The sequence below is a fragment of the Macrobrachium nipponense genome, chromosome 21, assembly GCF_015104395.2.
Source record: "Macrobrachium nipponense isolate FS-2020 chromosome 21, ASM1510439v2, whole genome shotgun sequence".
Taxonomy (NCBI): domain Eukaryota; kingdom Metazoa; phylum Arthropoda; class Malacostraca; order Decapoda; family Palaemonidae; genus Macrobrachium; species Macrobrachium nipponense.
In genome coordinates, this window is record NC_087212.1 from 46,317,906 (window position 1) to 46,331,832 (window position 13,927).

Genomic DNA, 13,927 nt, shown 5'->3' on the forward strand with positions numbered 1-13,927 from the left:
AGTCTCTTGGTTCTTAAAGTCTTCTGTTTCTTATGTGTCCTCAACTGGCCTCGGACATTAACAATGACTCTTGCAATTATATATCCCTCCTGAGGAAAACCCTATTCTTATTAAGTTTAGCCTCCGGAGCTAGAATATCAGAAACTGTCAGCTTTATCAAGGGAACCAGGCCACATTGAGTTCTTCCCCTCAGGGGAAGTCCTCTTATCCCCAAGATCGCCATTTTTCTAGCCAAAAAAAAAAAAATGAAGACCCACAGGACAGATGGTCCTCGTGGAAAATCCTACCACTACCTCAAGACATTTCCCTTTGGTCCTGTCAACTCATTAACGAGCCTACCTTAAGCAGAAACAACTCTGAAATCTTCAGGCCATTGTTCATTAGGAAGGGAGGTGGTACATTATCCCTAAAAGGAAGGGATCAGGCAACAAATTTTATACTTCATTAAACAGGCCAATCCAGAGTCCTTTCCTCGGGCCCACGATGTTAGGGCGGTGGCCACATCATTAATTATTTCCAACACATGAATTTTGACGATCTTAAGAAGTATACAGGCTGGAAATCTCCGACAGTTTTCAAACGGCACTACCTAAAACCCTTAGAAGCCCTCAAATTTCCAGCAGTGGCAGCTGGAAACACAGTTTCTCCTGATTCTTAATTTTTACTATAACTTCTTGTAGCCTTCTCTTCTACCTTCCCCATTGCACCCTTACTTAGTTTAGTCGCCTCCATGTATTGGGTTACCTTGAGTTTGCTTTTGTTCATCATTCTTTTGTATATATCAACTTATATCTTGTCTTTGCCTAACCTGTATTGTTATTGTTTGTTGTTAGGCTAACTAATTTTAAGTGATAACCCGTGTTTTAGGGCTTATACTTCCCTTAGGGTAAGACTGTAATTTTAGTTGATTATTATACTATTAACCTTACAAGTGTTTAACTTTACCTTCTTAATTTATCTGTACTGTTCCTCAAGCTTGGTGTTTGGCATTCTCTGGTACTATTTCACAGGCCGACACAGGTCAAGCCCAGAAAAGGGATTTTGACGAAGGAAAAATCTATTTCTGGGCAACGACCTGTGTCGCCCTGTGAAATGGTTCCTTTGATACTATTTCTGAAGAATAAATATTGCTATTCATCCTAGAGAAAAAAGAAACAATATAATGCCAAGATAAATGGCTCGCTCACTTCTTATAGAAGTGTCGGTATAGTAAGGAGCGAGTGGAATCACTACCAGAGGTCCCTTGCCATTTAGCTTCTTCCTTCGACAAAACCCCGAACTACGGAGGAGCCGTGCTACAGCTCCCGGTCTACTACTACTGTGAGCGCCTCCGACGCCTGAGACGTCATTCCTGAAGATAGCCTCCAAGCTTGGGGTAAGCTGGGTGAGGATAATCTAACTACAGGGTGGGGTTTCACAGGGCGACACAGGTCGTTGCCCAGAAATAGATTTTTCCTTCGTCAAAATCCCTTTATGAAACAGTATGATGCATGGAGAAACAGTTTGGACAAACGTTTGGCGAATGTAACAGAAAGGCGTAGTAATGTCGTGTAGAGACACGATACAAATGTTATAAATGCATAAAATTAATCATAACTAGGAAATAGCAAAATAAATTAACTAAAGAAAAGGTTGAACCTACAAACGTAGCAATATGAAACAGTGTGATGTGTGGAGAACGGGTACGTCTGACAACTTTGACAAACGTTAACAGTAAGGCGTAGTAATGACGTGTACATACATAGGTGTGAGGTGTTACACATGCTACAAAAATGTAAAGAAATCATAACTAAGAAATATAATACACATTCTAAAGAAAAAGACAGCATAATAAATTAGCTAAAGAAGGGGTTGAATTTTTACATAATATGAACTTGTGAAAGGGTATCGTAAAGTACTATCGTAATATATTACAGTAACAATATGCACTAAGAATGGTAATACAAAGGTTTTAATGATAATGAACGTTAAATAATAATGAATTATGACTTAAATATGATAATATAAGTAATAATCTAAGAAAATGTTGATAAAATATGACTTTCAGATGATGTCAATATCATTACACAATATGTATATGTACGATAAATTCTACGGTAATTTAGCAGATATCGACTTGCGTCCAAATCATGTTACGACTGGTTTTGCAGAACCAATTGCGGTTGTAAGTAGGTCACTATACCTGTAATGCCATTTAATACTACAACTATCATCATTTCAAGGATAAAGCACGACCAACAGTCTCAACTGGTGTTATATAGTTGAGTTGGGTCAGTGAGACTCAAACAATATCTTAAATCATACTTGAAATTGGTAATCACTGTGTTGTCATTTGTTCCCAACTTTGTAAGCAGACCCAAACAACTAGTAGTCACACCCTTAGGTATTCCTTCTTTGCTATCATCAGTAGAGACAGGACCTCTTGCTCTAGCTAGTGAGACCTTTTAGGCTTTACCTAACAAGAACCAGGTGTTAGAATATTATCTTCTTACTGTTAATTTTCACAGAATAAAAAAAGAATAAACTCATTTGGAATTTGTCTGGTTTTGGCTAAGGCAAGTGAGTTGGGAACATACATCAGTTGTCAAAATACAACAGGTAGTCACAGCAAGCCATGCTGCATATAAAGGAAGAAATTACAGACATTTCTTATCTTCACCGCAGAAATATACTCTTACTATACTGAACCTAAAGGGATAACACATATCCTAAGCACATACATACATACATACACAAACACTGTGGCATTTTATACCTGAGCATCTCGCCTTAATAGCAATTCAAACGCACATGACTAATATGGTTCTGTTGAAAGAAACATGTTCTTATAACACAAATTCTTTTCAGAGTTCCATGAAAACAGCTGCCTAACATAGTTTATATGAAAAGTGAGATTGTCTCAGATACACCTCAGGATCCTTGGGGTGCATGCATGGTGAGATTACCAGAGGATAACAGCTGAACCTGAGAACATTTAAATACAGTCATACATATAAATAATGGGTTTGCATGGGAAAACTTGTTATTAACAAACTTTTTCCCATCAACCTTATCCAGTCTACAAGTTACACTACTTTATTTCTAGTGCCATTTTCTTACATTTATGTTAGGATAATTTTTTTAAGGTGAACTTTGGCATAACTACAGACCCTGATAGTGTTCTTACCAACACACACTAAATCCCACTGCTTTCTTTAAACAATGCTTAGGAAACTTAAATTTCATCTGCATATCTGATACTTTTTTCTCATTGCCCCAAGAAAGGGAATTTCCCTCTCACAGACTGCAATAATGAAACTTGTGACAATCCTCACACTATGGGTTTTAGAAAAAGATGTCTATGATTATCAAATTCATATTTTCTCTTTAGTTGTACTAACAAAATATTTTCTAATTGCTTCACCTATCTTACTGAGATCTTTCCCTCTCTATTCACAAAGCAATGGAAGCCATAGATATCCTTGCTTTTCACTGTAACACAGTCCAAGAGAAAAATATGCATGAGATCAAAGGACAATCAAATAAGGAATGGTGCTTTACTTATCGTTCACAAGTATGGAGGGTCGACTGTAGAATGTGCAGTTCTTATTGCACAGGCCAAGTCTTAAAAGTAGATTTAAATGTTTAAAACATATGACATCAGATAAAAGAAAATTGTCATGCTGATTGTGCACAGTATAAAGCTATTATTACTAAATAAATACGTAGAGAAAAAGAGGGTTGATGAACAGAACATCATAAACACTGAAGTTGTGAGTTGTAATATCAAACAGAACAATCTCTAACAATCTAATGTACAATGACAAACACTAAGAAAAATGTTACTTCACTTTTCTATAAAACAAACATAAATAGAATATGAGACATGGCAAGACAAAGAACAAAACGTGCACAAATGACACACTGTCCATGTACTTTAATAAATTACTAACTACTTAAAAGAAAATAATTTTGCACTTTTTTTGTGTTCTCACATTCATTCTATATAAGTTGTTTTCCAATACGATAATCACATCACTATTTTCTTATATGTAAACTTAGTAACAAAATGATCAACAGTAATGTAACCATAAGTAATATTTAGCACCAAAAATCCTCACAACTACTAAACAATATGGCACCCTTTACAGAGTATAAAAGTGATTTTATAGCTTTATCTTCATATTAAATTATCCTTTTGTGTGAAGGTGATTCCAGAATAAAGAACACTGCCACAGATACTGAAAATGTATGAAAATACACTGAGTGAAAATGCAAATTTTTACCAGTGAAGTACTCATACTAAGAGAACATGACAATTTATGGAATGCCAACAGTGTAAACTAGCAAAACAGTTTTCCTTTAAAGCATTGTTTTAAGGAATCAAGCTCCAATTTCCCATATGCTTTTGCAAGAAAGTGCTAACATCAGTGAGGGCTACTACTTTAGTATAAAAAAAAAGTGACAGTCAAATGAAGGACATTCTAACATTAATGAACTCAACAATTTATATCTGAATCAAAGAATTTCTGTGAGAGAAATGGTGAAAAAACACCACTAATACAGGAAATCCCCGGTTATCGACGGTCTCAGTTAATGGCAATCCAGTTTTATGGGGCTTGTCTAGTGCCATAAACTCTGCAATTTATGGCGTCATAACAGGCAAAGTTTCGGTTACCAGCGCCATGAGGTGCTGATAATAGAGTTATGATGCCAAAACATACTTAACAGGGGTGCCATTAACTGAAACTCTGTGCCATAAATCGCAGTTTCGGTTAACCAGGAACTGTCTGTATTAAAACACTGATATACAAGCACATCTACTAGTTTTAATAGAACACATGAAATCAGTGATTTCTGACCCTACAGTTACTTTTACTGTAAATGATGAATCATATGCAGAATAATTAAAACTGTCAATTCAACTTACATTTCAGTCCAGTCGTTACAAAATCCTAGTATTTTTTAAAAAATCTACACAGAACGAGTGACTAATTTGTAGATATTAAAAAGTTAAAATCTTAAAAAGTCATAGACAAGCTGAATGGAACCTTCCCTTAAGCTGTAATATTAATTCAGTTCTTAAATGATTTTAGGTTCCCTGCATACAATGCAAACAAAACTGCTTTGTAAATTAAGGTGAACAGTAATTTAAAAAAAGTCTAAAAGCTATCCAGTCGTACTTTCAATTTTATGGAGAATATGGGTGCCATTATCCTGCACATTAAAAAATCCATAAAAATTTTTGGTCCCATACAATAGGGCATTAGACCACACCACATGTTCTGCTACTAGCAACTGGTGGTTTGAGTGACGTGATAAAAACTGAACTCTAAAAACACCTTGGATTACTTTGGAGTCATTCTTAATTATAGCTATTGTTACTTATGTGATGAAGTATATAAAAACTTACTCACTTTCATATTACAGTACATGATAAAACCTACACCTTTAATTTATATTTATTTTGACTACTTGTCCACAGCTTGTGTGTAACTTTTCAAAAATTATAAATTTTTAAAAGATTTGTGCACATATGATGAAATCGACTAGTATACAGTAGTATTCTGTAAATATATTTAATAACTTTTTTACTATTAAACCTTTATAGTTTTCCTTGCATGTCTAGCTAGCATATGTGAGTAGCTTATGTGAGATTTTATAACAGATGACAAATCTAATAATATAATTAACTCCACAAATTCAAAGGTTCAAGGGTACAACTTCATTTTAACCTGCAATTTTTCATGCCAAAAGTGGTTCAATGAATGTCAATCTTTGCCTCAACCATTTTTAAAACTACTAAACTCCCTAGCTCACAAGCATCTATGTAAAAGTATCTGTACAGTCTGTGTGAAGTACCAATAAATGCTGTAAAACCATATCAGAAATATGGAGAAAGTCATTAAATACAACATATATGTATGTACTATATGCATTTTCAAATAACTTTATTTCACAGATACAAATTTCTTAATTCACTCATGACTTGTGATTTAGGACTGATAAATGAAATATTACCTGCTTGAGACTAGCAATGTAGTAGTTTTAACAAGACTCACAGGGAAAGTCAAATTCTCTCATTCCTGAAATGTTTGTGAACTAAATATTTACCAATCAAAGAATAGAAGGGTTGTACTAGCATAAACAATTAGGAATTAGTAAGGAAAAAAATTCACTGAAATATGTCTTTGTTCGCTTGAGCTTAATAACCACCTAGGAGGGAGACAACTGAGCTCTCCACACTATGTGGTGATGATCTAACTGTAATGTGATGTTAACCCAATTTCGATATAGTTTCCACTTGGATTATTTCTTTTACAATCTCAAGTGGAAGATGCCGAGCGAGCAGGAGCAAGGGAGTGTGGTGCCTCGATGGTGCAGAGCACCTGGATGAGGACGGGCATTCAACAAAAGACGCCTGATATGAGAGAGATCCGAATGCCTAGGCGCCAATACCTGGTGCTCATCATGAGAATTGGTACTATTCTGGTGAGCACCAGGGCAAAAGTACTAGAGAAGGCTCAAATATACCAATGTAAGAACAGAGTTCTGATCTATTTCCTCTCCAGCGGACGACAAGTCGGTGTCTCCGCGTTTCACATTTCCGCAGTCCGCTTTGTATAGTACTTTTGTGGAATACATTATTCACTCTTCTGCAGGGAACTTTCACTAATTTGCAGATTTTTCTATGGGTAGTATCTTTGAAATTACCACTAATTCGCTTTTATTTCGTAGAGCATCAACGTGTATTCACTAATTAGTGTCTTTTCATTAAAAATGATATTGTAATGATACAATTAAGTTTGTTCATACTTACCTGGCAGATATATATATATAGCTGTATTTTCCGAATCCGACAGAAATTTAAACACTTACGACACACTCAGTGGGAGTCAGGTGGTTAGTACCCATTCCCGCCGCTGGGAGGCGGGTATCAGGAATCATTCCCATTTTCTATTCATAATTTTTATTTCCACTGTCTCCTGAGGGGAGGTGGGTGGGTACTTGATTATATATATCTGCCAGGTAAGTATGAACAAACTTAATTGTATCATTACAATATCATTTTGTTCATGAAACTTACCTGTCAGATATATATATAGCTGAATCCCACCTTTGGTGGTGGGAGTAGACAGAATAGAAGATTTTAGGAAACATATATATGCAGATAATTGATATCTTGATTCCTTACCTGTTAGCATAGCTGACTTCGTGGTTACTGCCGCGTAAGTCTGCTTGTGCTACTAGAGTTGCCAGCGAGGTAGAGACCTATATAGCTGGTGCACTCCAGATGATCTGTCAACAGGGGCGAGACCACGACGTGACTAGACCATTGACCATACAAATGAGGGCAACGAAGTAAAAACCAAACCACCTGGCGTAGCCTACCAAAAGTATCCCACATAGACTAAGCTAATGGAAGGGAGATCCGCCGCAGGCGGTCAACCCCACAACCATAACACAAGTTAAAAACTCCCCTAAACCATTAAAGGATAGGATGAGCGCTACCTCCTGCCCCCAAAACAGTGTCTGCAGCGACGTATGGTCCGAGCGAGTAACAATTTTCGTATGTTGCTTTCACCTCCCGCAGGTAGTGTGAAGCGAACACCGAATTGCTTCGCCAATAAGTGGCGCCCAAAATATCACAAATTCTTGGTAATTTGTATTTTTCCTAGCGATACTTACCTCGAACCATTTCATAGGAGATTCCCGGATGTCGATCCGGGTCCGACCAGAAAATTCTGGTTATATGCCGCACCCAGGTCAGGCCTATGCCCCAGGGGTCGAAGACCAAGCCATCCTAATGACCTATAGTCAGTCCTTCTTACTCCACTCCGAGGTGTCTCCCCTAAGCTTCCGCGGGGCTGGAAGGGCGGGATTCTAATTCCATGGTTCGAGGTAAGTATCGCTAGGAAAAATACAAATTACCAAGAATTTGTGATTTGTTCCGATGCGAGATACTTACCTCGAACCATTTCATAGGAGACTTACCCCTTAGGAGGAGGCGAAGGTTAGGGGAGGGAACGCCCCCAAAGGTGATAGGTCAGAGGAGGGCGACTGCTCCCCTTAGAACTCAACCCAGCCCGTTATCGTGTGTGGTTGGTTAGGAGGGGTGCAAGGCAAGCCTGGTGCGGGTATAACCAAACCTTGACATGTAAAACTGTGGTTTGTACTGAGAACCATACGCACTCCTGCGTATCTTACCTGAGTATCCTGGATTCCTCGCTCCAACCAAAGGCCCAGGGATAACAAGGATAAGGATTAGGGGGGATTTGAGGAAAAACCACACACACTCACATACACTCAATACACACCGGCCGTTTCCACTCCAAGAAGATTGGAGAGGGGACCTAGACCTGTTGCTGGCCTGCCACCACGGGGCCAATCTCAAAGGCGTCGAGCGACCTTCTCGTGCAGTCTTTTAGATAGTGGGCTGTGAATGTCGACTGCCTATTCCAGACTCCTGCCCTCAGGACCTGGTCCACTGCCATGTTCTTTGAGAATGAGAGGGACACCCCAATTCCCCTGATGTCATGGGGCTTGGCTCCCTCTGGAGGGGAAAGGCCCCCCTTCTCGTAGGCTCTCCGGATGGTTTCTCTCAGCCAAAAGGAGATGGTGTTTTCGAGGCTGCCTTCTTCACCCTTCCCGTGGTGACGAAGAGATTCTTTACCTCCGGCCTGAACCGGGCTGTTCTTTCCATGTACTTCCGAACTGCCCTCACCGGACAAAGGAGGAGATCCTTAGGCTGGTCCGATTTCGGGAGGGCAGGGATGGAAAACTCCACGAACCTGAGATCCGAGCTCGAGGGGTTCTGATTCTTAGCCACGAAGGAGGGGACAAACCTGAATGAGAGTTCCTTCCATCCCCTCGTGTGGGTCACTACATACGAGAGGCCGTGGAGCTCCCCCACCCTCTTCGTGGAGGCCAGGCTAGGGCTAGCAGAAACACTGTCTTGAGGGTCAGCTCCCTATCCATTGGATGTCCTTGAGCGGCTCGAACGGGGGAGGGGGGCTTCCTCAGGGAATCTAAAACTATTGCAACATCCCAGCGGGGAACCAAGCCAGCGCTGGGAGGGCACTTCTGCTCAAAGCTCCTTATGAGCAAGGGACAGAGGCTTCGAGTTCCCCAGATCCAGCCCTTTCAGGGAGAAGACCTGGCTCAATGCGGACCTGGCTCCTTTGACTGCTGGAATTGACAGGCCCTTGTCCAACCTCAGGTAGGTCAAGAATTCTGCGATGTCTGGGATCTTCGCTCGGAGAGGTTCCAGGTTACGCTTTCTACACCAGGCCCCAAAAACCTTCCACTTTGCCTGGTAGATGTTAGCGGAGGATTCCCTCAAGTAACTGGACATGTGAGAAGCCACCCTCCCAGAAAACCCTCTCCTATTTAACAGCCGCTCGATAGTCTCCAGCCGTGAAGGGAGAGGGCTGGAATGTTCCTGTGGAACCTCTCGAAGTGGGGCTGTCTTAACAGGTCTGGCCTGGGGGGCAGCTCCCAAGGAGGATGAGAGGCCAACTCTAGAAGGTCCGGGAACCACTCCCTGTCCGGCCACCAAAGGCGCCACCAACGTCAGGGCCGCCCCTTTCGCCTTTCTCAGATGGTTGAGGACCTGCCTGAGGACTGCAAAGGGAGGGAAAGCGTACATGTCCAGGCCGTCCCACGGGTGCTGGAACGCAATCCTCCCAACCCCCGAAAACGCGGCTGGGTCCGGCACCGGGGAGCAGTACACCGGCAGTTTGGTGTTTAGCCTCGTAGCAAACAGGTCCAGGGATGGGGAGCCCCCACTTCCCTATTAGTTCCCTCGCTACTTCGGGGTGTAGGGACCATTCGGATCCCACCACCTGACCCCATCTGCTGAGGCCGTCGGCGACTACGTTTTTCTTGCCGGGAATGAATCTTGCCGTCAAGGAGGTCCCAAGGGCTTCGGTTTGGCTCAAGATCTCCTCCGTCAATCCGCAGAGATCCCTTGATCTCAGGCCTCCTTGCTTCTTGACGTAGGCAACCACTGTGGCATTGTCGCACATCAGACACACCGAGTGTCCTCCCACTGCTTCTTGAATGCTTCCAGGGAATGCTTTACTGCCAAGAGCTCCAGTTTGTTTATGTGGAAGGTGCTCTGCTCTTGCGACCATATCCCCGCACTGAGAGGGAATTCAGGTGGGCCCCCCACCCCCCAGCCTACCTTCGACGCGTCCGTAAAACAGGAGCATCTCCGGGGGCACTGACCCGAGGGGCACACCCCGACGAGAGTTTGCAGGATTCAGCCACCAACCGAGGGCCTTCCTTGCTGCCAGTGAGATGGAAACCGGCTTTTGAGGTGTTTCCTCCTTCTGGGACCACCCTACTTTCAGGTCCCATTGTAGTGGCCTTAATCTCAGCCTTCCCTGTGGGACTAGTTTTTCCAGGGAGACCAGGTGGCCTAAAAGCCTTTGCCACTCCTTTGCCGGTCTCGGGGGGTGGCTTAGGAAGTTGCAGGCAATTTTTCGGAGGTTTGCCAGCCTGTCCCCCGAGGGGGAAAGCTCGCCCCACTTCCGTATCCAATTCCATCCCAGGTACACCATCCTGGTGGAGGGAGCTAGAAGGGACTTCTCCCAGTTCACCATGATTCCCAGGGTTTTGCAGAATGCCAGGAGGGCGTCTCTCTGTTCTATCAAGCGCTCCTTGAGGAGGAAAGGAGTAGCCAGTCGTCTAGGTACCTGAGAAGGCGTATACCCCTCTTGTGGGCCCAAGACGACACCAGGAGAACACCCTCGTGAACACTTGCGGGGCCGTTGCCAGTCCGAAGCAGAGTGACTTGAACTGGAAGGTCCGGTCCTCCCAACTTATGAGAAGGTATTTCCTGGAGGACGGGTGTACCGGGATCTGGAAGTAGGCGTCTTTGAGATCCAGGGACATCATGAAATCCCCTTGCCTCACGGAAGCCAGCACCGAGCGTGGTGTTTCCATCTTGAAGGGCGTCTTTAGGATGAATGAGTTGAGGACCGAAAGGTCTATGACCGGTCGCCACCCCCCTGACGACTTCTCCACCAGGAAAAGTCGACTGAAGAACCCGGGGGAGCGATCCACCACCTGCTGGAGGGCTCCCTTCTCCAGCAGTGCCCGAACTTCTAGCCTTAGGGCCTCCCTGTGCACAGGGTTCCGGGGCTGAGAGGCCAGATTGGCCGGCTCCCTGTCAAGGGAGGCTTCTGGTCTAGGAAGGGGATTCGGTAACCGTCCCTGAGGACCTGGACTGTCCAGGGCTCGGCTCCGAGATCCTCCCAGTACTGCCAACAGCTCGAGAGGCAACCCCCCACCGGTGGCGAAAGACTCGGTAGAGGGCCTCGACTCCTACTTCCTCCTAGGGAAGCGGTTGTTACGACCCCTCCTGGAAGAAGTAGGGTGTCTGGGCCTGAAGGGTGCCTGGGAAGGAGGGAGGGTCCTGGGGGAGGGCTGAGTTCCCTGGTCTCTCCAGTTCCGCAGGGGTGATTCCGTGGGGGGAGCCGAGAGGGTCCTATTCTGAGGTTTCGGCCGCTCACTAGGTCTTTTCGGCACCGACTGACGTAGGGGAGGGGCCCTATAAACGATTGGGCCTTGGCTGGCCTTCCTCCCCCGTTCCACAGGACTCCTCCACTAGCTTCTCCGGAAAGAGAGCAGCTCCTTCCACTGGGGCGTTTCGAAGGGTCCTTAGTTCCCTCTCAGGAATGCTCCTAGGGAGTTTGGCCAGCACAGAGTCCCTCCTCCTCAAGATCCAGTTCGCCCAGGACGAGACCAGTGGGTCGTGAGGAAGCCCAAGGACTTACCCCCTGACAAAATTAGTTCTTTGAATTGGGCAAGAGAGGCCTCGTCCCTCAAGTCGTGGAGGGTGGGGAACCTGGCTACCGCCCCGGACCACAGATCTAACCAAGAAGCCACATGAATAGAGGTCCACGCTGTGACTTCCATAGCCATAGCCTCCTGGTGAGAGAAGGAGACTAGTCCCGACGTGAGCCTCTCTTCCGAGAGTCCGGGCGCTAGGGCTGCCAAGTTACCTTCCACGGATTTGGGGAGGAGAGGGGCACCTCCCGGGCCATATAGCCTCCTCTGACTCGGCTTAGACGCTGGGAGTAGTCTAGCCGAGGAGTGCCAACGCAAGGAGTTACTGGAGCCTGCAATGAGTTTTTCCACCACCGTCAGGGCCTTCTCCGTATTGGTGGACCTAGGGAGGCTGAGAGAGGGCTTGGGTTCCTCTGGATCCCTGAACAGAAAGTTCCACCGCCATGGATCTGTTGTCCTCTACCGTCGGGGCTGGCTCCTCTAGCCGGTTCATGGACCTAATCAGAGAGAGGACTCTCCTGAAAGCAGAACCTTCATCCACTGGACCCAATTCCTCCAGGGCATTCTGGAGTACCTCCTGGATAAGGGTCTCTTCCTCGGCGTCCCGCGACGGAGGAGAGGCCCCAGACCCTAGCTGGAGGGAAGCTGGAGAAGCTCCCCGGAGAGGGGCTCCTAAACCCAGTTGCACACCGGTCTCCTGCGAGGGGGGATGCCCCGAACGCCTGGCCATCCCGAGGAGGGGGTACTCATACCTGAGCGGTGGAGGGGCTCTGCACCCCCTAAGGAGGTATCGGCTCTAGGCTCCATCCGCGAAGGCGACAATCGTGTGGGAACACGGAAGAAGGGAGCCCGCTCGGTCATGGAGGCCAACCCTATGGCTGACGAGACCGAGGCAGGATCCACCGGGACCGAGGGACGAGTAGGGAGGGAGACGGCTGGGAACCCCCCATGAGAGACCTTCCTGGGGGCCAATGGGGTGGGGGCCACCCTCGGGGAAGGAGAACGCCTCCGCCCCTGGGGGGAGATGTCCCGACGCCTGTCACTCCCTCTACGATCCCGGCTACGATGATGAGAGCGGGAAGAGCCGCTCGAGGACGAGGAGTAACTACGTCTCCTGCGTCTCCCATGACGGCGCCTCTTCTTGGAGGAGCGTCTCCTCCTACGGGAGGATCTCTCCCTTGAGTAGTAACTTGAAGAACTCTCTCCCCTGACGAATCCCGACGTCTCTTGCTTCTCCTCCGGCGACTCCATCGCGGGGGAACGCGAGGAGCGTTTCGGCCGCGTCGGGGACACCTCTATCACATCGGGACCGCCCCTGAAGGCCGCCCTCAAGGCCATTCCCGGCTCCTCCTGTCCCCTAGACGGGAAGCCCCAGGACGGGAATGCATCGTCCTTCACTGGGGATCTCCCCGGAGTACGAGGGGGAAAGACATCCCCAACGGCAGAAGGGAAAAGGGTTGGAGCCGGGTGGTTGGGTGGATCCGTGACCGGGTAAACCGGTCCGGGTCCGGCCGCGAGCGGCGAGCTCCGCTCGAGAGGCGGGAGGGGGCCGCAGCGAGGCGGGCTGTAGCGGGGAGAGCCGTAGACGAAGCGGGGAGAGCCGTAGACGAAGCGGGGAGAGCCGAAGCGGGAAGCTCCGCAGAGGGGAGGGACGGGTCCCCCCCCTGCACCGATGCCAAGAGAGAGGACCAGGACGGGGAGCCCTGGAGCTGCAACCGCGACCAGCAGTCCCTCAGCACCGCGGAAGCCTCCGGTACCACCTGTTGGGGAAACGACTCATCGGGACCCCCCCTGGGGGGGGGGAGACCCGGCAACGGACTCACCTAGGCCCCCTCGCTGGGAGGGGGCAGGAGAAAGAACCTGTAGCAAGGCGGGAGACTTCCTCTCCGACGATACCGAAGGAGAAGGGGCGCCGCCGTCTCTGCTGCTGCTCTCACTCCTCGATCCCCGCGAAATCTTCGCCGAAGAAGATTTAGACTTCTTTTTCTTCTTAGTGGAAGCCAAATCCCACTGATACGATGGCCAAGAAATGCACTCCAAGCACGTGTTGTCTTTAGAGCAAGCGCCCCCCCTACACGAATTACACAAAGAATGAGGATCAATCAGAGGGGGCGAGAGAAAAGCTCCACAAGCCCGTCCTTCAGGACCGGGG

General features: G+C 46.4%; 1 protein-coding gene across 4 annotated transcripts in view; it reads right to left on the bottom strand.

Annotated features, from left to right (window-relative positions):
* The window catches only part of LOC135198011 (UDP-sugar transporter UST74c-like), a 229,551-nt gene that overhangs the window by 42,610 nt on the left and 173,014 nt on the right, over positions 1–13,927 (bottom strand). The window contains exon 8 of one of the 4 annotated variants that reach the window (XM_064225357.1): positions 3,377–4,220. The exons of the other annotated variants lie outside the window; for them this stretch is intronic. Coding sequence (XP_064081427.1) covers positions 4,160–4,220 — 61 coding nt within the window. The 3' untranslated portion in view covers positions 3,377–4,159. Of the gene's footprint in view, positions 1–3,376; positions 4,221–13,927 lie in introns of those variants that run through there. 4 annotated transcript variants of the gene reach the window in all.